The 23,995-nt window shown below is 38.6% G+C and overlaps 1 protein-coding gene across 2 annotated transcripts in view; it reads left to right on the plus strand.

Annotated features, from left to right (window-relative positions):
* The window catches only part of LOC146520786 (uncharacterized), a 116,546-nt gene that overhangs the window by 5,150 nt on the left and 87,401 nt on the right, over positions 1-23,995 (plus strand). The window contains exons 3-14 of one of the 2 annotated variants that reach the window (XM_085157387.1): positions 796-855; positions 2,633-2,692; positions 2,804-3,086; positions 3,331-3,387; positions 3,957-3,989; positions 6,655-6,939; positions 8,590-8,607; positions 8,771-8,791; positions 9,951-10,045; positions 11,644-11,679; positions 12,229-12,276; positions 13,791-15,192. The exons of the other annotated variant lie outside the window; for it this stretch is intronic. Coding sequence (XP_085013513.1) covers positions 796-855; positions 2,633-2,692; positions 2,804-3,086; positions 3,331-3,387; positions 3,957-3,989; positions 6,655-6,939; positions 8,590-8,607; positions 8,771-8,791; positions 9,951-10,045; positions 11,644-11,679; positions 12,229-12,276; positions 13,791-13,871 — 1,077 coding nt within the window. The 3' untranslated portion in view covers positions 13,872-15,192. Of the gene's footprint in view, positions 1-795; positions 856-2,632; positions 2,693-2,803; positions 3,087-3,330; positions 3,388-3,956; positions 3,990-6,654; positions 6,940-8,589; positions 8,608-8,770; positions 8,792-9,950; positions 10,046-11,643; positions 11,680-12,228; positions 12,277-13,790; positions 15,193-23,995 lie in introns of those variants that run through there. 2 annotated transcript variants of the gene reach the window in all.

The following is a 23,995-nucleotide window of genomic DNA, read 5'->3' on the forward strand; positions in this document are numbered from 1 at the left end:
AACAAAATGTCAGCAGTGTGGACCGGTTTAACGGCACAGTGGACTGATGATCCACGGGCAGATGAGGAGTTTGTTCGTCAATGCCGAACACTTAAGTTATTTTGTTTGTTTGTTTACAATATGGACACTCTGCAATAATTTAAAAGTTTTTTATTCTCAAACCTAATTTGTATTTATTTTATTCCAAACAGAAGTGTTTATTTATTATTCTGAAAGCTCGAGACAGTGCCAATAGTTCAGTGATATTTTGTTAAATTACAATGTGGAGACTCTGCAATAATTTAACAGAAGTGCTTATTTTTCACTTGAAATTTTTTTGTGGTCATTTTTATTAAGATTTTATTTTTTATCGGCAGAGAATAAAATAAAACCTGTCTTCCAATTCATTGCATTTGTGTGTGTGTGTGTGTGTGTGTGTGGTAGAAGTATCGGTTTTTGTACTCGGTATCGGCAAGTACTCAGATCCAAGTATCGGTATCGTATCGGTTTGAAAAAATTGGTATCGTTGCATCCCTAGCTTTTATATAAGTGCTGTAAAATGTGCTCTTGGTGATCCGAACGTAATAGTTTCAAGAGGAGCTCAAATGTTTTTAGTTTTAATGTTTTGTTGATTACTGTAACTTCTGGTTTTATTAAAAAGCTACAAGACCTAAAGTACTCATTAGTAATTTTTTTATAAATTTATTTAAATTTAAATTTTGGCTTAAATTTAGGTCTGCATTAGTATTATACATGTTATGTTCATCATATGGTGGTAATTCTGTCCGTCTAATTAAACAACCTTTTGTCTACCAGGTAATCCTGATCGAGCCATCAGAAGCAGGTTGTATGGACCACTTCACAAAAGTAGGCTGGGTAAGAAAAAATATTCTTTTCCCTTATTATTAAATTTCTTAATAGGCTGATCTCTAATGCTGGGTGACAAGGCTGCTAAGATAAAAGGTAATATGAGGATGATGTAAATCAGGCCCCAAAACAACAAATATTCAATGACTGTAATGAGTGTTTACTTCTGTTTAACTGCATTATGCTGTTGTCTACATCTTAGAAGCTAAGAAGCTACTTTAAAAGTGGCCCCATATTTAAATGGTCTGTAAAGAAAGTGTAGAAGTCTGCGTCTGTTTCAGTGTGAAACACACTGAGCTCCAAGTTAAGTTTTTACTTGTTGTCAATGATGGAAAAAATACATTTTTAAGGACTTGTGGTGAGCACAAGGTCAGAGATCGTAAGCTTTGTATGCAATCTGTTGAGAATATAAAACAACAAGGGTTTAGTGTCATTATAGCTTGTAAATTACTTTCCCAAAAAAAAAGTTTAGTTAAAGATATATGATACAAAAACTTTGTTTCTATTTTCTTGTAATTCTGAATGATTACATTTCAAGTTTTTATTTAAAACAATGAAATGACAGGTAAACCCAACAATCAGATTTGGGTGTTGGGACAACACGTTCTCACTCCCAAAGCGTAACATTTTACGCTAGGTGACAAATCGTCAACATATTACGTTTTCGGCTACCCACCACGTTCCTAAATGACGACCTCGGAAAAATGAGGAAATATGAGAACCGTATGGACTCAATCTACACATGTTCGCTCTTTTTCTTCAAATCACTTAGAAACACGCTATTTAACATCATTAAAGTCCTGGTTAAGCTCAGGAAAAAGGTTATGGTTAGGGCTAGGGATAAGGTTAGGTTTAGGGCTGGAATACAGGGCTGGAACGTCTATTATTGCCGGAGCGTCATTGCACTGGATTTCAGCCATAACCCGCCGCGTACCATAAGAACGCCGAAGGTCTCCTTTCGCGTTCCTCAGGAACGCCGCGGGACGTGACAAAACATCGGCATGTTACGCCTCGGGAGTGAGAACGGGCTGGTTGGGATCATGTTTTAGACAACCAGGGGCCTCCAACCCCAGCAGATTTGTGTTTTAGCAGCCAATATATTTCACTCTCTTTGGACATGTTGCAGTTTCAGTTGTGATGATCATTCACTAAAAATAAACATAACTAATAGGGGTGGGGGAAAAATGGATACTGTGTAGTATGGTGATATTTTGTTTGCTAATAATGTATCGATACAGGGACAGCAGAAATCGATATTTTGTTACAAAAAAAGTTTTTTTTCTGAGCAAGAATCCTGACATTCCTTCACTGTCCAAATGTGTTTAACTTTTTATGGCAGCAATAAACATGACAGTTTACTTATTTTAATTTAAGACATGTTTTATTTTAATTAAGTTTAAAACTTTTTTATTTAATGTAAAATTATATTTTGTTTTAATTTACTTTCAAATTCTTCAGTTGCTGAAGGGGCTGCATAGTTTTCATAAACTGCATAGTTCAGAATAGCTATAATTGTACCAGATGGTTGATTCAGTTAAGTTGGACTAGACTGTAATACAAACCGTTCAGTTTGTCAACAATCAAACTGAAATGAGAGAAAGACTGAGTGTGAGACTTTGATATTAGAGAAAATGAATATTGATAAAGTTTACCTTTATGTACAGAATCTGAATATCGCAAAATATTTTAAAAAATTGCAATAATATCGTATCGTGGGATGTATGGTGATTCCCACCTCTAATAACTAATGATGTCTTTTGCTTCTTTACCATTTCTCTATGTTTAGAAAAATAGTACACTCAAGCTGCCAGAGAATATTCCTGTCAAAATAATGAACAAGTCTGAGGTAACTTTGTGAAACATTGTTTAAAAACTAGAAAATGTCCAAATGTATTTAAGTTTATGTTGGAGTGACTTATATTTGGTTAATGATAAATGTGCCCTTGTTTCATTGCAGGACATCGTTGTATGTAGTTTAATGAAAGGCAAAGACTGTAAAAACAAAACAGAAGAAACCTGCTTTCTACAGAACTGTTTTAAGGCAAGGAAACAAAAATCTCTTCTTCTTCAAGTTTTGTTTGTTTTTTCTACTCCTGCTCAGGTTAAACAAGGATTATATCTGATAAACATGTTGTTTGTCCTGCAGGACTATAAACCGACATGTAACGAGACGGGTGAGAGCATCAGTGTCCCTTTCTACCACTTCATGTGCTTGACAAATATAGCCAAGCGTCTACGAGGTATCGCCTCATTTTGATACTTGTCTAACATTCAGCTGTGGTTAGTTTAAAGATTTGCTGCTTGAATGACTTTGTGAGAAGCAACACTGTGACACCGACTGTTGTAACGAGCTTAGACGTTTTAGAAATTCAGAGAAAGAAAAGGAGCAGGACTTTCTCCAACCGTAAAATGTGGATCTCCTACAATAAACCTAAAATTAACTTCTGGTTCTTACTGCTGATGTTTTTCTTCTTTTCACCAAAGACAAAACAAATGGAGGATCACAAAAACCCAGTGCAGAAGACGTCTGTAAAGTGTTCGGTAAGTACACACACAGTTCTGGGTATGGTCACTGATTTCTATGAGCGAGTCGATTCCCATTCACAAGGTTTCGATTCGATTTCAATCAGGGAAATTTTGCCTTTACATTTCTTTAAACTTTCTTGTCACAGGTCATTTTTGAACAAACAAACAAACAAAACAAAACAACAGTAGACTAGTGCATAATAAGCAAGCAAATAATGCAGAAAACAGAAATTTGAGATGGGAAACTGTCCTCGAAGTACACTGACGATGTTTATCAAATGTGACGCGTAGTTTTGATCTTCTTTTCCTGCTGGTTCAGTGAATTTTGGTTGGAGAGTGATGAAACCTGCAGCGTCTGAATCTGTGACGTGTTGGGTTTCAGCCCCGACGGCGCTTTGTATTTCCGTCATTGTAAGCATGTGTATCCATGCTGCTGTGTGTCTGCCAGTGTGGAGACGTGTGTACAGCTACTGAAACCTACATCCACATTTCTGTTGTTTCGGTTTTAAACAATGTGTGACCGGGATGTTTTACAGTGTGTTGACAAAAAAATTTACAACCTCTTTTTTTCTTTTTTTGTTTAGAAAAAGTGTGTAAGCGAGATTCTCCCAACCCAGGTAGGAAACACATTTTATTTATTAATGTTAAACAGAGCATGTGTGTGTTTTGCTTCTAGCTGATGTCAGATCCTAGAAATCACACTGACTGCTGCACTGCTGCTGTTCCCCATCTTAAAAGCTACTCCAGCTCTTTTCATTTAATTACCATTTTTATTTATATTTATTTCCCCACTTGCTTGAATCAGGCTTTAACTAAACATTTTTTGTTCCTTCATGCGTTATGGACAGACTGCTGTTCTTTTTGCAGCTTTTCAGGTAAATATCACTTTAAAGTCTGTGAAGGTTCTCAGTCATCCAGGTCATCGTAGTCAAAGGAGCTTGCAAAGAAAAGCGTCTGGACTTCTTTAAGTTACTTGAAGACGTTTCACCTTCATCCGAGAAGCTTCTTCAGTTCTAAGGTCAAATGGTGGAGAGTCCCAGATATAAACCTAGTGGGAGTTTCCCCCCACAGAGGGACAACAGGACCCCCTGATGATCCTCTAATCGCCTGAGCCAAGGTGTGAAACTGGGTGTGGGTCCCAATCAGCCTGGGTTTTGGATGAGCTCATTTTGAGTTCCCTCCCCAGACGCCTTAACGCCCACTCACATCCTGGGCCATCTGACCTCAGGAAATCACATGATAAGGTGGGGCCAGGTTTCACAATGAACTCACCCGAAACCCTGGCTGACGCTTTTCTTTGCAAGCTCCTTTGACTATCACTTTAAAGGTACAGGGAAGAAGATTTAGAAGCGTTATGCAGATATGCAGAGAGATGTTTTCTGAAGGGAGCCAGGACAATTTACTAAAAAAAAACCCAGTTGACCATCATGACCATAAACTTTATATTTGATCAAGATTAGCCATTAAAAGCAGAAAAACAACGACAACAAAGTGGGTTCTCCATGTTTGACTGAACAAGAAATTTCTTTTCACTTCTAAAAGAGGATGCACACACATACAGTGCGACTTATATTTTCCATTTTATTGCAAAAGATGAATATTTGTTTTTCTCTTTGGAAATTGCTGTTTAGCAGATGGAAAAAAAAGACACTTTTTTCCAGTGCTTGGCAGCTGCTGCTGTCTTTCTATTCTTTGCCCAAAAATGAGATTAAAAGCAGTCAGACTCCATCCAATGGAGGTTGTTGGGTCTAAACTCAGACCCCGCTGTATCCAGGACTTATTCCTATGAAAAAAAAACAAGGCAAAAGCGATCGATCGTTTCACTTGCAAGGGAGGCCTCGTTGATGTCTACCATGAAATGACCCCAAATCTGGCCTCCTCTCGCTGCCTTTTATTGAGAAACAGTTCACACAAAACACATCACAGCAAAGCAACGCCCACATGGTTCTAAGACAAGGCACTGTATGTATATGTGTGAACTTCTGTAAGAGTGTGTGTGTGTGTCATGGGGGTGCGTTTGTGTGACCTCCTGCTGACCAAAAGGGTCATAAAAGCAGGAAGCGTACAACACAAGAAACGGATCTTCCAGATAGGATGTATCTGCAATAAAACTACAGCCCCCCCACCCACAACCTCAAGAATCTGGGGAGGGGGGCAGTGGAATTCCTTTCATCAGAGTTGGCAAGCATAAAAATGACAACATTTAACAATTCACTCTAACAGAGGTATATTCAAGAAAAATGTTTAAAGAAACCTCTAAGTTTTTTATTTTGTTTTTGTTTTATGTAAATATCCTGACTTTAAAGAAACTTTGAGTTTCACACATGGACAAAATACATATTCGATCATATTTCCTAAGTATTATCTGTTAAGATGAACATTTTTGAAACATTTCAATATTTTGCAAGTAAGCTTTTCTGTGTTTTGAGCTAGAGAACACCAAACTGTTGTAAAACAGCTAAATAAACATTTTGTAATAGAAAATTCACAAATTTACAAATAGTCATTTGTAAAACAGTGTCATGTTTTAAACGTACTGGTCAGTGTGCAGCCCGTCACAGAAAGGTCCTCTGTGTGGTCCCTACAGACGGGTATACAGGGAAATCTCAGGCAGTTTCTGAAGTTCTCACACCAACCTGTTAAATCACCCAGTCATTTAGAATTTTAATAATTAATTTGGAAAAATCTGAAATTTCCCCCAAAATGTATTTTTATGACCGCTAACATAATTATGAAAAACTCTAAATACTTAAGTTTTGTGTACCTTTAAAATCCCTGTTGTAGTGGCAATTCCTTTTGTTTGACAAACCAAACATCCCACAATTAAAAGTCCACAAGCCGCTGCTGCACTGAGATACTATTTTGTACGCAGGCAAAAGAAGTCCACTGTCCAAACTTGAAAGTTGTGTTTTTATGGTTTATTTTATCCAGTTTGGCAATAACAAGATCCATTTTTTGTTACTTCCTGCTGCTTTTCCTGCTCTGGTAAAAAACCATAGGCCCACCCCAGTGCATGCTGGTCCTATACCAGTCGCTTTATTTATAGAAACAAAATGGCCCTACAGCTCTTCCTGACTAATTTAACAAAGTAACATCAAACAAACATTGAAACAAAATATTAACCGACAAATAAACTTGTAAATAAACCTCAAAATATAAGTAAACTAACAACAAACTTTAACTAATTTCAAAATAAGAAAAAACAAGAACAAATAGCTCCAACACCTGTAATTACATTTATTAAACCCCCTTTATGTTTACTCAATCCACCACCAACATCAGCAGCAACAACGACAACTCCAACAGCCTGTACTACTACAACACCAACCACAGAAGCAACAACAAATAAGACAACAGCAATACCTTCTGCAACAACAACAACAACCACAGAAGCAACAACAACCACAGAAGCAACAACAACAACAACAACAACAGAAGCAACAACAACAACAGAAGCAAAAACAACAACAACAACAACAGAAGCAAAAACAGAAAAAGCAGAAGTATCAACAACAGCAGTGTCAACAATAACTCCGTCGTCCCCGTTGAATTTGCCACAGAAGGATGGTAAGTTACGTCAGTGATTAATGATCATTCTGACGACGTATTCAGCTGCAGCTGAATCAACCATCCAGTAAAGAGAATTACATGGCATGCATAGCTAATGTCCAGGTAAGGGTAATAATAATTTTAGTAATAATAACTCATTTTACTTTTGTGAAAAGATATTGCACTACTAGTTAGGATGCCCATAATGCTTTCTTCTTCATTTTTAAAAGATATTTTGCTAAATTTTGCTAATGAGATTAGTTTTATTGGAAAGTCTCTTTAATCTGAAAGACCAGCAGTTTCATACCTTATGCTCTTGGCCATTGTGGGAATGCGAGTTAAAGGCACTTTTTTTACACTGCCCCTGTCGGCACCAGAAATTTGCAATGCAAAACTCTTTGCTGCACCAATCTGTTGTGTTGTCATTCTTGATTGTTGGAATGTCTCAAAGTTTCAAAACAACAACAATAAAATTTTGACTGCACCAGTGTAGGCGCCGGTCACAGGGACAACAGCCTATGGAGACAGCTCCAGACATCCCTCTCCCCAGTCACCTCCTCCATCTTATCCAGGGAACACAAAGGCGTTACCAGGCCACCAAGAGAAGTAATCTCTGCAGTGTGTCCTGGGTCTGCCCCGGGGCCTACTTCCAGTGGGACATGCCTGGAATACCTCACCCAGGAGGCATCCTAATCAGATACCCAAACCATCTCAACTCCTTTTGACGTGGGGGAGTAGTGGCTCTACACTGAGCGGCCAGCCACCCTTCAGAGAAAGACCATTTCTGCCGCTTGTATCTGCAGTTTAGTTCTTATGGTCACTGACCGGAGGTGAGGGTGGGAACGTAGATTGGCGGGTAAATTGACGGCTTCATTTTTGTGCTCAGCTCTCTGTTGTCTCTCACCATGACAGACTGGTACAGCGTCTGCATCACTGTGGACACCACCCCAATGCGTTTGTCGGTCTCTCAGTTTCCTCTCCACTCATTCGTGAACAAGACCCTAAAACCTGCTCTCATTGGTGAAAAATACAGGGCGCCAGTGGTGAACCTGCCAGTTCTGGCATTTTATGGCAAATTCAGGCCCTCAGACCATGAAGTGTGTTTCTGATTGTTTGGTTAGAGACATTCACACCAGTGGCCTGCTCAAGATCATTTTGTAGCCTAGCAGTGCTCATCTTGTTCCTGCTTGCACAAAGGAGCAGATACCGGTCACGCTGATGGGTTAAGGACCTTCTAAAATCCTGTCGAGCTCTCTCAGAGTAACTATCTGTCCTAGCATCTCCTCTATGCTCTTGAAACTGTGCTGGGAGAGATGGAAAACCTTCTGGACTATCTGTGTGACCTCTGTAGGGTTCAGGCATCCCATCACGCTACCAGTAATGACACTGGCCCCAGTCCAATGCAAAACTAGCAAAAAACAGAAAAGATAAGGAGGGAAAAAGGTCAGTGTCCTCCAGCTGAACAACCATTCCTTTGTGTCTCATTGTTGCCCCTCTAGTGCATTGTGGATTTCATTAACACCAAAGCAGCTGAGAATGACTAACAACCTCCTCTGCTACTTTCCTGACCACAACAATGTCCCACGAGTTTAACTGTCTTGATGCTGTACTCGGATTAAAAAGGGTTTTTTGCTGTTGTACTTATACAGTCTTTTCTTTCTTTCACAGAAACATTGCAGGGCGAAAGTAAGTTTTTTTAAAAAATACTTTTGATACTGAAATAAAGAAAGAATGTAGTTCATAGTTATACTATATTACTAGTATAGTTTTTCCTGACTTTTTTTGTTTTTGCTCTGATGTAATGTGTTCAGTTGCATTGCTCTCATACAGTCTTTCCTTTCTTCCGTAGGTGCTGAAAAAAAAGAGCGCAGTAAGCTTGTTTTATTCATAACTTTTTCTTACTTCAGTAAAATGTATATGGACAATTTTGTTGTAGTACCAAACATGCTTTAATGAAACTGGTGAATTCAAAAAGCGATCCCATATGGAAAAGATATATATAAATCTTATAAAGTTCGTATCTGTCTTGTATGAAACTTGTATGAAAAGCATACAAGAGTAAAAACAGATATAAGATCCCTTGAAAAATTATATAATGAAACTTGTATGTTTTGGATACTTACTAACAAAATATATGAAAGTAATGAGAAAGTGGCCACTTTCATGAGTTAATCATATATGTTTTTACTATTTCTTCCCCACTTTGAAAAAAAAATCAAATTCTTAAACTAAAAATAATTTTTTAAATAATAAAACTAATTACAGAATTTTGCACTTGATGCATGCTCAATCATCTGGGTAAGTAAATCACCAAAAGTTGATTCTGTTCATCTGGACGTAGCGTCCTGCCTAAGCAAAAACCTGTAGTGATCCCATAAGTGTCAGGAGTATCGGAGAAGTTGAGATGCATTTTTTCTAAACACCGGGTCTCTGTGGCTTTTAAACCCCAAAACACGCTGCGCCAAAAATTGGTCCACCCCAAGTCCCCCGACACAAACAGAGTAACATAGTGTCGCTGTTAAGTGCAGGAGGATTGTCAGGATTTATACATCGGGGAAACCAAACAACCTCTGACGAAGCGGATGGCACAACACAGAAGAGCCACCTCGTCAGGCCAGGACTCTGCAGTCTTTACACCTACAGGCCAGTGGACACTCTTTCAAGGATGAGGATGTAACATCCTGGACAGGGAAGAATGCTGGTTTGAGGGCGGAGTCAAGGAGGCCATTTACGTGAAAAGGGAAAGACTGTTTCTCCCACAAATGCTACGTTCAGATGATCAGAATCCACTTTTGGAGATTTTGCATCATATTTTAGTGCTTTAAAAAAGCACAACTGTACAGTGTGTACTATATCTATTAAATATAGATATAGTTAAATATAAAAAGTTTTCTGGGCCCTTTTTTGGAGCCTTTCCTGTTAGAGCACAAGTTTCTTAATAGCCCAACAATTTTTATTCATGCATAAATATGTGTTATCAAGGGACTGTTATTTTGAACTTAATAGATATTCAATCTCTTCTTAAACAGTCCTACACATTATAATAGGTTTCCTTATCTTCACCCACTTCCTTTGGCTGGTGGCTTTTTACATGTACACGCAGAGGCTTCAAAGGAGTAATGAGGTGAGTGGGAGCTCAGATGTGATTGTTGCTTAAAGCAGCAATGTAAGGATGTCCAACTACACATTTAATCCATATTAAATATAAAAATAGTGCAGTTTCAACAGTATTCTCTCAGTTTTTCTAAATCATAAACAAATGCTGCTGTAGTACATGAAAGAAATCTTCCAGCATGGATAAATAAATGTGTAAAATTACATTATAAAGGAGAGTAATTCCCATAAATTCACAAGAAATTCCAGTTTTTCAAATAACCAGTCTTCCTGTGTGGAATTGAAATTTACAGTAATACTGAAAAGGAGGAAATTTGATGTTGTTTTTTTTTTAATGGTTATTATTGAACTGTTATTTAATTACTTGGTTTTGTGTATTATGATAGCAAGGTCTTTATCAGTAGAAAAAATTGTGAAAAGCTATGACAATACAGTAAAACGTCAGAAATCTGAAACTTCTCCATGTGTGTGATACCTGTGGCCTAAAGAATACAAGGGTAGGGCTGGGCCATATCATACCGTTCACTGTAATGCCGGTGTAATGTTGGGCAACGATAAGAAAATGAAACATGGCGATAGAATATGGGTAAAACGCGCAGTGCCTCTGTTTTCATACGCACATGGCTGAAAAAGCACGGCGGCGACGGAGAATGAGAAGGGGGAAAGTGGATCGTTGAATGAAACCAGAACTGGTTTGTAAAAATGCTGCAGCTTCACTGGTGTGGAACTGGTTTAGCTTTCGTCCGTCAGATACACAACAAAGCACTATTTTTGGTAGAGCATGCTAGCGGGCCGTCGTTATTACCATGTTGTTTGGAAAATACGGCACACTTAAAATCAATCCTTAGATTTTTCTGAATGTCGACAGAGCCCCTTATAATCCCGTGTGCCTTATGTATGAACTCTGGTTGTGTTTACTGACCTCGAAACGATTTTATGTCCACGGCGCTCGAAAATCTGTCAAATGTTTCAGTACGACTTTGCTAAGCTACGAAGCCGCACCGCTTGATGGATTGTGGGAGCATTACGGCTATCGTAGGCGGAGCCTCGCGGAGTGATACGTACTGTGCTTCAACATAATGTTACCGTATTGTGTGTGTTTAACCTCTTAAGTTTTGTGGATATTATACATGGTTATGCTGAGGATATGTCGACCACTGGAAATGCCTTTTGGTTAAACTGTCAGCAAGGAATTTGCATTTGCACTGTTACATTTTTATATAACTTTAATGCACATAAAAAACAGCTGCTTGTTTAAGTGAAAATACATTGATGGTTTGTTTTTTATTTTTGCACTAATAAAGTTGTGGAGTTGTAAAGTATTTTGTCTAGTGTCAATTATATCGCCAGTTATATGGTTATCGCAAATTTTCAAAAGTATATCGTGATAAATATTTTAGGTCATATCGTCCTGCTCTATACAAGGGTATAGCAGCATGTACCCAGACATATGTTCTCACAGAAATTATACAGGAATTGATCTTCTGATTCTGATGAATAACAATGAGTATGACAGAGTATGTGTTAAACTTTCCGTAATAGCACAAATTTGTCACTTTGATGAGGAAATTAACTTTGACTTTGGCTTCTGTCTCATTTCTGCTTCAGATTCCAAACTTGAAAGAAGAAGAGGCGATGACAGTGGTACAGATATTTTTTAAGACTGTGGATGCTAACTCACTGTGACCGAAGCTCGGAGAATTAGGATCCAATTAAAGTTGCAGTTATTTGAAAGCATGAAGTGAGAGGGGTGGGCTCTTGCATGTCTCTATTATAAGGGGGGGATCTGAATATCACATCATATCACAAATATTTATGAAAGGATTTTCATGAAAGCCTCGTCCCTGTGCTAGATGGAATGAAGTTTAAACTAGATTTTGAATGACAAATGCAGATAATGGGAACTAAAGGTGCAAACAAACTCAGATTTCAGTGACAAACTTTTGAACCACAGTGTAACGGCTCGTGTTTACTTAGGACATTGTCTCTTTTTTAATATACTTTGAAATGTTTTCAACTCAGCTATTTGTGACTGATTCTTAATTCTTTATTATAATCTTACTTGCTAATGAATTTCAGTAATAAGAACAGAAGTGATTTGTCTGTTTCTTAACATTTGTGGAGAGTCCACTTTGTGTTAAACCCTGGTCAGCGTGTTTGTGCTTTAACAGTATTATTTTCTTCTCTTTTTAGCATAACACATCTCGCAGCGACATTGAAGAGGGTTCCATTTTATTAACGGTAATTTTTACTGTACTACTACTTTCATAAACGGTGCCTTTAAAAGATTTAATGTTTCACACATGTGGTTTCCTTTACTGATGGTTGAATTAGACCAGAATGGATTATAAAACAAACAGAAACAGAAGGCATCAAGTTGTAGCTACTAAAATGTTCTTTTCCAACAGCTCTTGAAAAATAATAATCCAGCTCTGTTTGTGTGCTCCATACTGGACTTCTCTCTGCTGGGAAGAAACACACAGTTCACTGGGATACATTTCTTTTGCAAGGAGCTGAAAAGAAAAGTGATAAAAGTTAAACAAAAGTAGCTCTTTCTTTTTTTCTTTCTTTCTTTCTTTCTTTTCTTTTTTTTTTTTTTTCTGTGGCTAACAATTTTATGTTGAAAAGAAATTACCTGTTTTTGCATTGGGAAATTCAGTAATATACCATTCAGAAATTATCACTTTTGCAAGTTTTGCAGTTAAGTTAACTACTAGTGTCTGTACAAATATGGCACATTTTAAAAATATATATATATTTTTAACTTGTCAGCACGCAGACATTTTTTTAAATGTCCCAAATTACAGATCCAGGTTTATTTTGACGGCAAGAAAGGCCACTGAAAATGTCAGTATGTAGTATGTCAAGTATGTGTGATATTTAAAGCTAAAATTCTACAGAATTTGAGACGAATGACTCTCTACCAGTTCAGCCAAGAAGAGGGTTCAAACATCCAGCCATAAGACGGTTCTTGGCTATGAAAGCACCTGGTTGATGTGCAACTGGCTAAAGGACATTTACATTAATATTAATAGGGTTGGTTGATCTATATATTGGAGCATGCATGTATAATTCTGACACAGTGCGGATTAGAGAAAGTCCAAAATAAATTCAAACATTTGCACCAAATACTTGTTTTGGTAAAGTTATAAAAGATGTATGCTTTTATAACAGTCCCAAGAAATCCCCAAATTTCCACAACGATGCAAAAAAGAGATTTAGGCCACATGACTTTCAACACAGACATTTTGTTTGACGCATGGATTTTAAATGTGCTTTCACTCACTGACTACCTCTATTTCTATTGTATTGTCTGATACATGGAGGTCTAAGCAAGAAAACTACTCAGGTTTTGGAAAAGATCACAGTTCAGATACACAGCCCAGGGTGTAAAGCGAGCTCTGCTCCGCTCCACTTGAAAGCTTACCCAAAGATATGGACTACGCAGCCATAACTTTTGGACTGATAAGAGCTGACTACAGCCATTCATTCTGCCACAGAGACCCTGGGCATTTTCTCTAACAGGCTGTAAACATGCTCAAGGGACCTGATTAGAGCAACTGCAGATTGGGGACTGCAACAGTGGCTTGATTTTTCAGCTGCCTGGGTTAGATCTGTTCTACCCCAGCTTAGCCGTCGCCCCCCTCGTGCATCTACAAGTGTCCAGTCTCAGTTTGTTTGTTTCACGGGTCAAGCAAACACTTGACTTGGTAATGCACAGACTAAACACTTCTCTCTTTCTCTTTATCATACAGACACCTGAAAGTTCCATCATCATAAATTCACCTGAAACCACCATAATTCAAAGCACTTGCCCACACAGAACACATCTTTAGACGTTCTGGACTGATGAGAAAATCTTTTCTAAATTTGGCCATCGCAGAATCTGGGTACGAGGATCTGCTCTACACAGCTTGTTAACACTCCAGATGTAAAGGTGGTCTGTGAAGACCTCTGAGCCCAAAGGAGGATAAACTTGTGAAGAATGTGAAGAAGAGTGAGACCGAACAAGCCGCAGCATGCCTATTCATGTACCTGCTCTGCAGTCGCACATCAAGGTTTTGTGGATTACCCCAGCTCCACGTCCAAGCAATAAACTGTCCAGCTCATGTAAAATGTTTTACTGCTGTGCTGGTTTTAAGTGACCAAGGTCTTGCCAGAAGAACTACACCAGGCTTGTTACATTAGGAATGTTGGTGCCGATGAGGGAGTCTGTTTTAACACAGGCAATAAAGAGTTGGGTTTTCTTGGTCATAGTGCGTTCTAGGTGAAAAAAGTTACCCTTTTGGGTAACTTTGGATTTTTGATTCTCAATATATCAGGCATTTTAAAGACTAGTTGCATGAAACTTGGCCAGGATGTGCATTTTAGCATTATTTTTAAAATTCAATGATCGCCTCTATGGTGTGGCTAAAGAGTAAACTTTCAAAAGTAAGTTCTGAATAATATGTCACTTATTTATGTGCAAATGTTTAATAATGAGGAACATTAAAACATTACTGTTGGCCACATGCCGGCAAAGTTATGTGACATTAGCGATGTTTGTACTTTCAGCGTTTACTTTATACGCCGTTCGATAGTCGATCTTAATCTTACAGAGAATGTGATGATTTTATGGATAATTAAAGTCAGTCATATATCCACAAACACAACAAGCTGAAAGTCAGTGATGCTGCTCGGTTTGCAGTCCTGAATATCACGGCACAAGCAGGATTCACTGCACTGTTAATGTTAGCTATGTTATATTGCTGCCTCTGTTCGGTGGTGTCGAGCCAAACGGACTTTAACGTGTGTTTGAACGAGCTGACGGTTCACTCATTGTAGCGACTTCCACAGTCGCTAGAGGCCGGGAATGGAGCCCGCCTATTTGCCTGACGCCTGTCAACTTTACGCAATAATGCGAGAGGTGGAATTGTTTGCTTGTTTATTAAAGTGTTTACAGAGTAATGTCATCTCGAGATTTGGACTCTTACAACGTCACAGGCTCTAATGTAACAAGACGAAACATGTTGTGCAGCGTCACCAAAAACTACGGCTACCCAGCCCTCCTCTCTGTCAAAATCAAAACCAGTGAATGACAGACTGACAACGCCCTCTTAATGTCACCGCTAGCACCCACGTGACTCCCATTACACATCACCATAGCAACCAAACAAATGAAAACCCAGTGATCATCAAATCATTAAGCTGAAAGAAAGATGCTTTAATCCAGACCTTCCCAAAGTGTGGGGCCCGCCCCCTAGGGGGGGCGCAGAGCCATTGCAGGGGGGGCGCGGCATGAAAAGGGAAAAAAAACAAAACAACAACGCTTGGACACTGCTAGCACGGGGCGCCCACACAAACGCAAAGCAGGAGATGAAGCATCGCTGAATATGTTTCCAAACCAACTTCATTCTAAGCCAAAGACTAGAAAATATGGTGAAGCAAATCTTCCCTTTGGCTTCACCTGCACAAGTGCCGAGGTAGGTCTCCCTGCAGGATTGGTTTTCCCTTCGTTGGGAGCAGCGCTGGGCTGTTTAAATCACGGACAAACAGGATTCCACATTCTTGATTTTTAGTTCACAAACACTTGTTGTAATAACTAACTACTCCTGACATTTTGGAGATGTTTGCTCTTTATACAGTAAAGTTACAGCAGGATACAAATAATATCAGGCTGATCCTGCCACGATTTGTTCCCCCTGTCTAAATCACGGACAAACAGGATCCCACAGCTGTTTATGTTTTTAAACCCATTTTGCACAGAGAGGCATTTTTTTGAAAAATGTATTGATAGCAATGTTGAACATTATTACACAGGAAAATAACAACTACATGTAAAAGAATTAAACGGTGAGGCCTCTGCCTTTCTAAATAGAAGGACAGTAACTGCATGTGTGTATGTAAGCGTGTAAAACCTGAAGATAGAGACAAAATACTGTTTATCTGCCATTCTGCAATTCCTGGCATGTAAACAATAACGTGGCACACAGCTGACGTGAAAAAAGGCACATACCTTTGCGTGACGAACTCTGTATTCCTCGTCCACACGTAAACGCAAAAAAATAGTTTTAAAAAATCTCAGTTTTCGGTGATTCGAAACGCCGTTTACGTGGACGAAACAGCTGCGTTTTCAAAAATACCCGTGTAGGTGTGGACGCAGCGTAAAAGAGTTAGTAGTTTATTTTATTACTACCTGCGGATTACTTGTATTTGCTTAATTGTTTAAATGTTTGAGGTGTGAAATAAACGGCAATTGAGCAAAATATGTGTGTGTGTGGTTGGAGGATGTGTTAGTGTGTGCGTGCGTGTGTGTGCGCGCACGCGTGATGGGGGGGCGCGAACATTTTTCTGTAAAACAAAGGGGGGCCCAGGGAAAAAAGTTTGGGAACCACTGCTTTAATCACAGCAGTCACACATGTGTCCACTGTACCATCTGGGAACTCTTCTTGTTCAGCACTCGTAATAACACAAACACTAAATCCTCCTGTTTGTAGCAGTGTGTACACCTGAGACTGTCACCTGTCTGTCTGTCCTGCACTCTCTCTCTGTTTCTTTCTCTCTGATTGTGGAATAAAAGTATGAACATGTGTTTATAAGTTACACTTGTGTTTGAATCCTGCAGCTTATCACACATTTGATTTCCATGTGTGACGACTGCAAGTGTCGAGACTGAGGACAGACTGAGGGACCCACTGCTGCACATCATCTGTGAGGCTTTGCACCCCTGATGATCCACCAGGACAAACTCAGCAGTGTGTGAGGAAGAGGAGGAGGAAGAGCCAGCAGCAGCTGACAGATGGAGAGAATAGACAGACTGTTCCCTGTTTGTGAAGGACTGCTAGGAAAGTTTAACATAACTACTTGTCTGTCCTGAATCAGTCTTATTAGGTAATGTTCAAATAATTTGATCATTCCAGTGTTTTCAGTGTGGGAGAAAGTACTCAGGGCCTTCAAGTTACACACTATGAAAGGCAGCAACAAGTTTAATGTTCAGAAACCTAAAGTATGTATCAGCAGCAGAATGGAGCTAAAAATAAATGTTTGTTTCAGTTCTATGAAGCTTTGAGTATTTTGGATTAGTAGCACTGCTGTGTTTGTTGCATCATATTGCTGTAATTGTTTATATGCTTTATATATTCTGTGGCTGGTTTAGTTTAAGTGTGCAGGAAGTCAAAGATAGAAAAGATAGAAAGATTTCTGACAATGACACCTCGTGGTAAGAGTTGCTCCACCTCAACTTTACATTGTTTACGTAATACAGCAGTTTTGGCGTTTGCCTTATAAATTGTGAAATAAAAGTTAGCTATTTAGAGCAACAAAGAGTTCAAAAATTAGAGGAAACCAACTTAAGATTTAACGAATGTCAATTATATGTAACAGTAGACTCATCTATTGTGACTCATCTCCTCTTGTCACAGGTTTGGCTTTATTTAAGACATTAACCGGGAGTAATTCCACATAAGAGGGGTTTTGCCACTTGGGATCATTTTATGAGGGTGTGTGAGGTTGAAGCATTTTACTAAAAAAGGAAAATTCTTAAAGAAACCCAAAAAACAATATATCAATTTTTACAGAAATATTTTTTAAAAAGCCTGCAATAAAATAGTTTCTTTTTTTTCTTTCACAGAGGCCTTCATATTTTTATTTTCTTAAGCCTGGTAAGAAGTGTGATATATGAAGCTGTTTTCTTCTATAATTAAAACTTAGGCTATTAACGTGCTAATAAACAAGTCTGCTAAAATTGCTGACATGTGCGGAGACTTCTTCAAAACAAAAACCTATATTTTGGAACACTAATCAAAGTGTGTAACGACACTGTCATTGCTGTCACATTTCACACGGAAAAACAGGTTCTGACCAACAAATCAAGAAGAAAATCCCAATTTGTAGAGCAAGTTTCTCTAAGGTCACCACTTTTCAGTTGAAGGACTGGAAACAGGAAACTGCTTCCCCACCTTTTAAAGCGAATTCACTGCTGTTGCTCGCTTCTTTGGAAAATCTACAGCAAAGTGATAACTGTGAAACTGTAAATTACTGATCACTCATGATCTTGCTCAACACACACACATGTCACACGAGAAAAACTCCCAAATTTATGGATTATTATGTTCCTTCTGTTGTAAATCCTGATGCTCTAATCCACTGTTCACTAAAAAATTTGTATTGAAAAATGTGCCCCATTTTTCTTCCATTATTCTCAGTGGAATTACTTTGGGGAGGACCCAGAGAAGTTGAAATATAGCCTACATGTTCAATGTGACTCTTAACCCTCTCAAGGCAGGCGTTGCAGATTTACAACAAGTAAAAGCTAACAACCTGATTACCCCACAAACATATTTTATGAGGTTTTTTTTTTACTCAGAAGTACCACTGCAGGTATTCTTTTGTGCATTAGCAACAAAAACTTAATTTGAGCCTGAGAGGGTTAATCAATATGTGAGATGAGTCAGGAAAGTACGTTTTTGTCTGTGAATGGAATTTTTCTCTTCTCAAAATCGGTGTCTGGCGGTGTCACAGCCCACACAGGCGTTCTGTGCATGCTCTTTCTCTCTCTCCGTGTATCGCTCTCTCTCACACACACACACACACAATGGTAATTGTATTTTCTCTCGGTTAGACAAAGCCCCGATTCACGAAGCCCCTGCAAAGTGACAGAGCACTAGTGATGGGTCGTTCGCGAACGAAATGGCTCTTAGAGCCGGTTCGTTGAAGTGAACGACGCGAGCCGGCTCCTTATCGCGAGCCGTCACGTGGTTTTTTTTGGGTTTTTTTTCTTTCTCTCAGCCTCTCTCTCTCGCACTTTTTTTCTGCTTCACTCCGCACGGGAGCCTTGTGCTTTACGCTGGGCAGAGGGGGGAGGGGCGGTAGTTACACTCAGTAGCACAGGAACAGAGCCGGAGGGAGAGAAAGAGAGCCAGGGACAACAACGTCACATTAGAAAGGTATAGTAATCATCCACAACTATTTTCAGTTGCAGATGATAAAGGATTCAGAAAGTTTATTCATGTGGGCCCATATGACAGAGAATATGCATCTTCTTTTTGTTTTCATATTATAATTTATATTTAATCGTGTTGTGGTTTGCAGTGTTTTGTGTTGTTTCACTTTAAATTTGTAAAAGGAAAAAGCTGAAAATTGAAATAGTTAAAAGTTGAAATGTTAATAGTTGGTTTTTGTATTATATGATTTATTTATTACATTGTACATGGAGTGAATAAATAAAAGTATATTTACGGTGGCCCCTAGAGACAAAACACGTACAAACTCCAAAACATGTAAAAACTCCAAAACACGTAAAAACACAACAGAAGTGCTCCAGGATGCTGGGCGCAGTGTTGAGCTTTTGTTACCTCGTGACTACACAAGCCAGCAAGTACCAACGACCGGATTTGGTGTGTGGTAGTAACAGGTAAATGAACTGTTTTTAAATTATTTGAATATATATGAGTGCCTGTGTATAAATACACAAACAATACACACATGCTTTCATGCTTTCAATCGTGTAATTTAAGTAATCTAGTAGCTCTGCTTTGGAAGTTCAGTTCATGCTAGAAATGTGTTTTGGAGTTTGTACATGTGTCTCTAGGGGCCACCGCATATATTTATATATAAACATATATAAATAAAACCACTTTTTTTTATGTTAGTAATTCCTTTTGTGCATAATTTAATATTATTGTTAATAATAAATTAATTAAAGCAACAAAACAACCTGAAGAGTCGGTTCGGAGCCGAAAGAGCCGGATCTTTTTAGTGAGCCGAACCGAAAGAGCCGGATCTCTAAAAAGAGCCAGAAATCCCATCACTACAGAGCACACGGAGGCTGTGCGAAGGCAGCGCTTACAACAGGCCAGATTAGAAGGTGCCTCTGAGGTCACAAAGCGAGTTTGTGGACGCTTCTGCATCAAAGCAACTTTAAAAAAAAACTCCCACAATGTGTGCAGAAACGCAGAGTGTGTGTCATCTTCCCCCAAAGTCATGATCGAGAGTAACATCTGTGACGTCCGAGCATATCTGCAAAACATTTTCTAATATGTAATGAATATTAGTGAAGTGAAATAACACAAGAAGCTTTTACATTATGTTTAAACTTGGAAACTGATCTGGAAAAATGACAAGTGAGACGGGGATTTTTAATTAAAAAAAAAAAAAATTCTTGAGAAGAATATCACGGCCTTCCCAAGAGGGGGGGAGGATAAAATAAGTATTTGTTTAATTTGTTTTCAGCAGTATGTGCAGATGTATAATCCTAAACCACTCCATCACCCCACCCTACCACTTCACTACAGCACAACAGGCATACCACATACTTTACACATACAAGCTCACTTAATCCTTAAATGCACCTAGACTGCTTACATTTCAAATAAACGAATGACCTGAGAAAGACCTTATTAAAATTCACATGCATATTCAAACACATTCTCTCCCACCAAATGCAAATAGACAACCACAGGTTTAGAAACTGTACGATTTTAATCATTGTCTGGCAGCTGTGCAACAAACCTTTTGACTGGTTAAAATAAATGCTAAGAATTGCTAAGGCATGTGGTTTTGCTAAAAATACAGATGTCTCCAAGGGGATTATACGGGAGCAGGGATCAATTAGGAGTGTAAAACTATTACATTTGAATGATTTCACTCTGGTGTTAAGCATTTTTATTCATTATAGCAAGAGAAATAACATAATAGTTTAGCTTGGTTCAATTTTGATATCTGCTTAATTAAAGCACTGTTTTAGTTACACTTCTCACATAAATCCAGATGCAGTCGGATCTGAATTTATGCTGTCTTTACACAGGTGCTGAGTTATATACACAAACGTATATCTAATAGAAAGCATAAATAGTAAATGTTATCTTTCAGTTGACATGGCTAGCAGACTCTCTGAGTAAAAGTGTGCACAATATGTGTGATTATTTGCTCGGCAATGTCCACCACAACTTGGCTTGGGATTAAAAAACCACCAGGTTTGGCACAGCTGAAAGGAATGTGATGCTTATCTAAAAATAGTTGGAAATGCACAAAGTTGAGATAAGAGGCTGAAAGGATGACAGTGAGAGTCTGAATGCATTTTTAAACACTTTTATTATTCTGTTTGTTGCATTTATTACATTAACTTTACACATGTAAATAGTCATTCATGCATCCTTTGATTATTTTCCCCTGTTGGACGCTACCTTGCATTCCTATTAAAAAAATCTGAACCCACTTTCAGAATTATGATGCGTTTCTGATCACTGTGTATGCTCAAACTCCACATACAGGTAAGTACTACTTACATGCTTTTGTAGCTTTTGAATGAAGTGTTGATCTTAAACTCTAATAACTTTCATGCTGTCCGTCTGTTTACAAAGAAAATAACTGACAGATGCAAGTCATATGCTTTGAAATGAAATATTATTTCAACAGTGAAATAACATTTTAAAAGCACCGCTTTGCACATACAAACACAGTAATACCCAGAAGCGCCATTGTAATTCATTGCTGATCATATAAGCACGCAGGTACCACTTTGATCCAGAGCAAAAATATTTGGAGTGGAGTCTCTCTTTGGGTGCTTAACGTGAAGTTCTCAAGCAATTTTTTAGCAAACCACTAACCATGACTGTACGATGGAGGCGTCGAACAAGACACGCATTCTTTTCTGGGGCACCAAAAAGGTTTTACTGTTGCTCCCTCAGGCAATTGATTCAAGCCATCTGACCGTGGAATTCAACCTCTAACGAACACACATGGACACACACACACATGCACACACACATCAAACACAAACAGACTTTGAAACGTGTAGAAAAGTTTGTAATAGATATTACATAAACAAGGAATCAGTATGCAGCCCTTTTAGTTCATCTAATACTACCATTAAACCAAGATAAACCACAGGTCATCAGAAAATGAAATACCTGACAATAGCACACAGTCTACATATGCCAAAGACTTTAACCATACTGGTGAAGAATGGGAAAACACTAACTCACTCAGCAACTTTGCTGATGCACTTAAACAGGTGATCACTCCCACTCTCATCCTTATCAGTTAACATGAGGTGCTGAGTAAACTAAGAGGCTCCGAGGACAGCCTGTTAGCTTAGCATAAACACTTGAATAAGGGAGAGTTGCATGGCTGGCATCAACAAATCATCTATGAGCATCTGTAACTTTCTATTTAAGATGTTCTGTCTTCAGTCTGCATGAAAACAGACATGTAGGTAGAGCAAATTATCATTTTATAGGTTGCTTGTGCAATATTGTCTTTTAAAAAAAGGCAAAAATTATACCTTAATCCAGCACTTGAAACAGATGGCATGCATTATGGAGTTTTTGGGGGGTTTTGGGGCTTATACAGCCATTGCTCTGCAGTACCCCTGCTCATCAGATCTGAGCTTTCACTTCCAAATTTCTTCCTTTGATTGAGACTTTTAAAATAGAGAGACAGTAAGGTCATTATGGCAATTCCGAACATTTAGTGAATCCTGGATAGGAAGTAAGTTACTGTTTAATGTTATGTATATTTAAATATTTATAGTATCATAATTCAAGCTTCTCTGGAGAAAAATCTATCTCATACTTTACCTCCTTATTTTGTGCTTTTCCCTAAATTTAAATCCCCCAACACAGCACAAGAGATTCAGTAGATTTTGAAAATTTGCACATGGTCAGAACAGGGTGAACAATCCAAACACAGTCCTGGAGGGCTAACAGCACTCCACAATGAGCTATATTTGAATGCATTTTTAATTTTTATGGGCACCTCATATTCATGGCTCTGCTTTAATGAGTTGCAAGGCATCGTGCAGAGACTCCTGTGGTTACTGGAAGCCAGGAGAAGGAGGCAGTGCTGGCTAGTGGATCAGGAAGCAGGCCAGCTGTGTTGTCAATCGTGGTCAAGCGAGAAAGGGCAGTGGTCTGTATGACTATCTACTAACAAGTTCCACCGCATCAGCCAAGGACACTGCCTCTGTGCTCAGCAGAGCATAATATTAATACACAGGGTCCATGGGTTGAAAATTGAAACACTGCTCAGAAGATCCATGAGGAAGCTTAAAAAAGCAATTTTGATTTGACCCTTGAGGTTTCATCTTTTAATGCAGTATCGAATTCTTGGATTTTGTGCTAAAGTATGGTATCCAGCTGACTGTAGTTTCATTTTCATGAAGGTAAGAGTGGTATTGAAATGTTCATTTCACTATGTTATGAAGTGAAGATTGCCTTTATGCAAAAAACTGAAAAGGCTACACAGACCTACATAAGATGAGGATGGGTCTGCAAGTATGGGAACTAGTGCAATGCAGTTTATGGGTGTCTTTTAGAGAACATTTAAAAACTATTTCTACTATCTTTTTCATTCAGGGTTGTAGTATTGCCTGCAGAAAGACATTTTAAGTTTGTAACATAACGTAGCTCAGGGCAAAAAAGCTCAGCCGCTGAGATCTTCAAAGAAGAAGGATTAGTAACACTAACTTACTCTTAGTGTTCATTGATACAGCAACTGGTGACTCAAGCCCTTTGTGGTGCACCAAGCATTTGACCGACACGTCTTTAAGCAACCCAGACTGGACAGTCAGCGTACTGATCACTAGAGTGGTCCGTGGTAGCTGCTTTGTCACAGGTGGGCGCATGGTGCGGTTGTCTCTCTCCACATTCCACACAATCTCTGCCGGCGGCCTTGAGACAGAGGTGCAGTTTGCCTCGATCACCCCTGGAGAAGTGGTTTTGTAGCTCACCTGAGGTTTTGGCAGCACTGCGAATAATACATTTACACAAATCCAAGTTTATTGCAATAAACCTTTCTGTTGCTTCAATAAAAATAAAAGCAGTCAGTGAAATATGAAAAGTATGCTGTGGTAAATCAAGCATGTGTCAGATTACTTTAATATATAAATTGGCCCATTGTTTTAGTTTGCATCAAGTGTGCTAATTTAAATTTCTAAAATTGTATCTAATAAAACCCTTAAAGCCTTTTGGTTCGTTCAGCT

The sequence above is a fragment of the Neolamprologus multifasciatus genome, chromosome 4, assembly GCF_963576455.1.
Source record: "Neolamprologus multifasciatus chromosome 4, fNeoMul1.2, whole genome shotgun sequence".
In the NCBI taxonomy this organism is placed as follows: Eukaryota; Metazoa; Chordata; class Actinopteri; order Cichliformes; family Cichlidae; genus Neolamprologus; species Neolamprologus multifasciatus.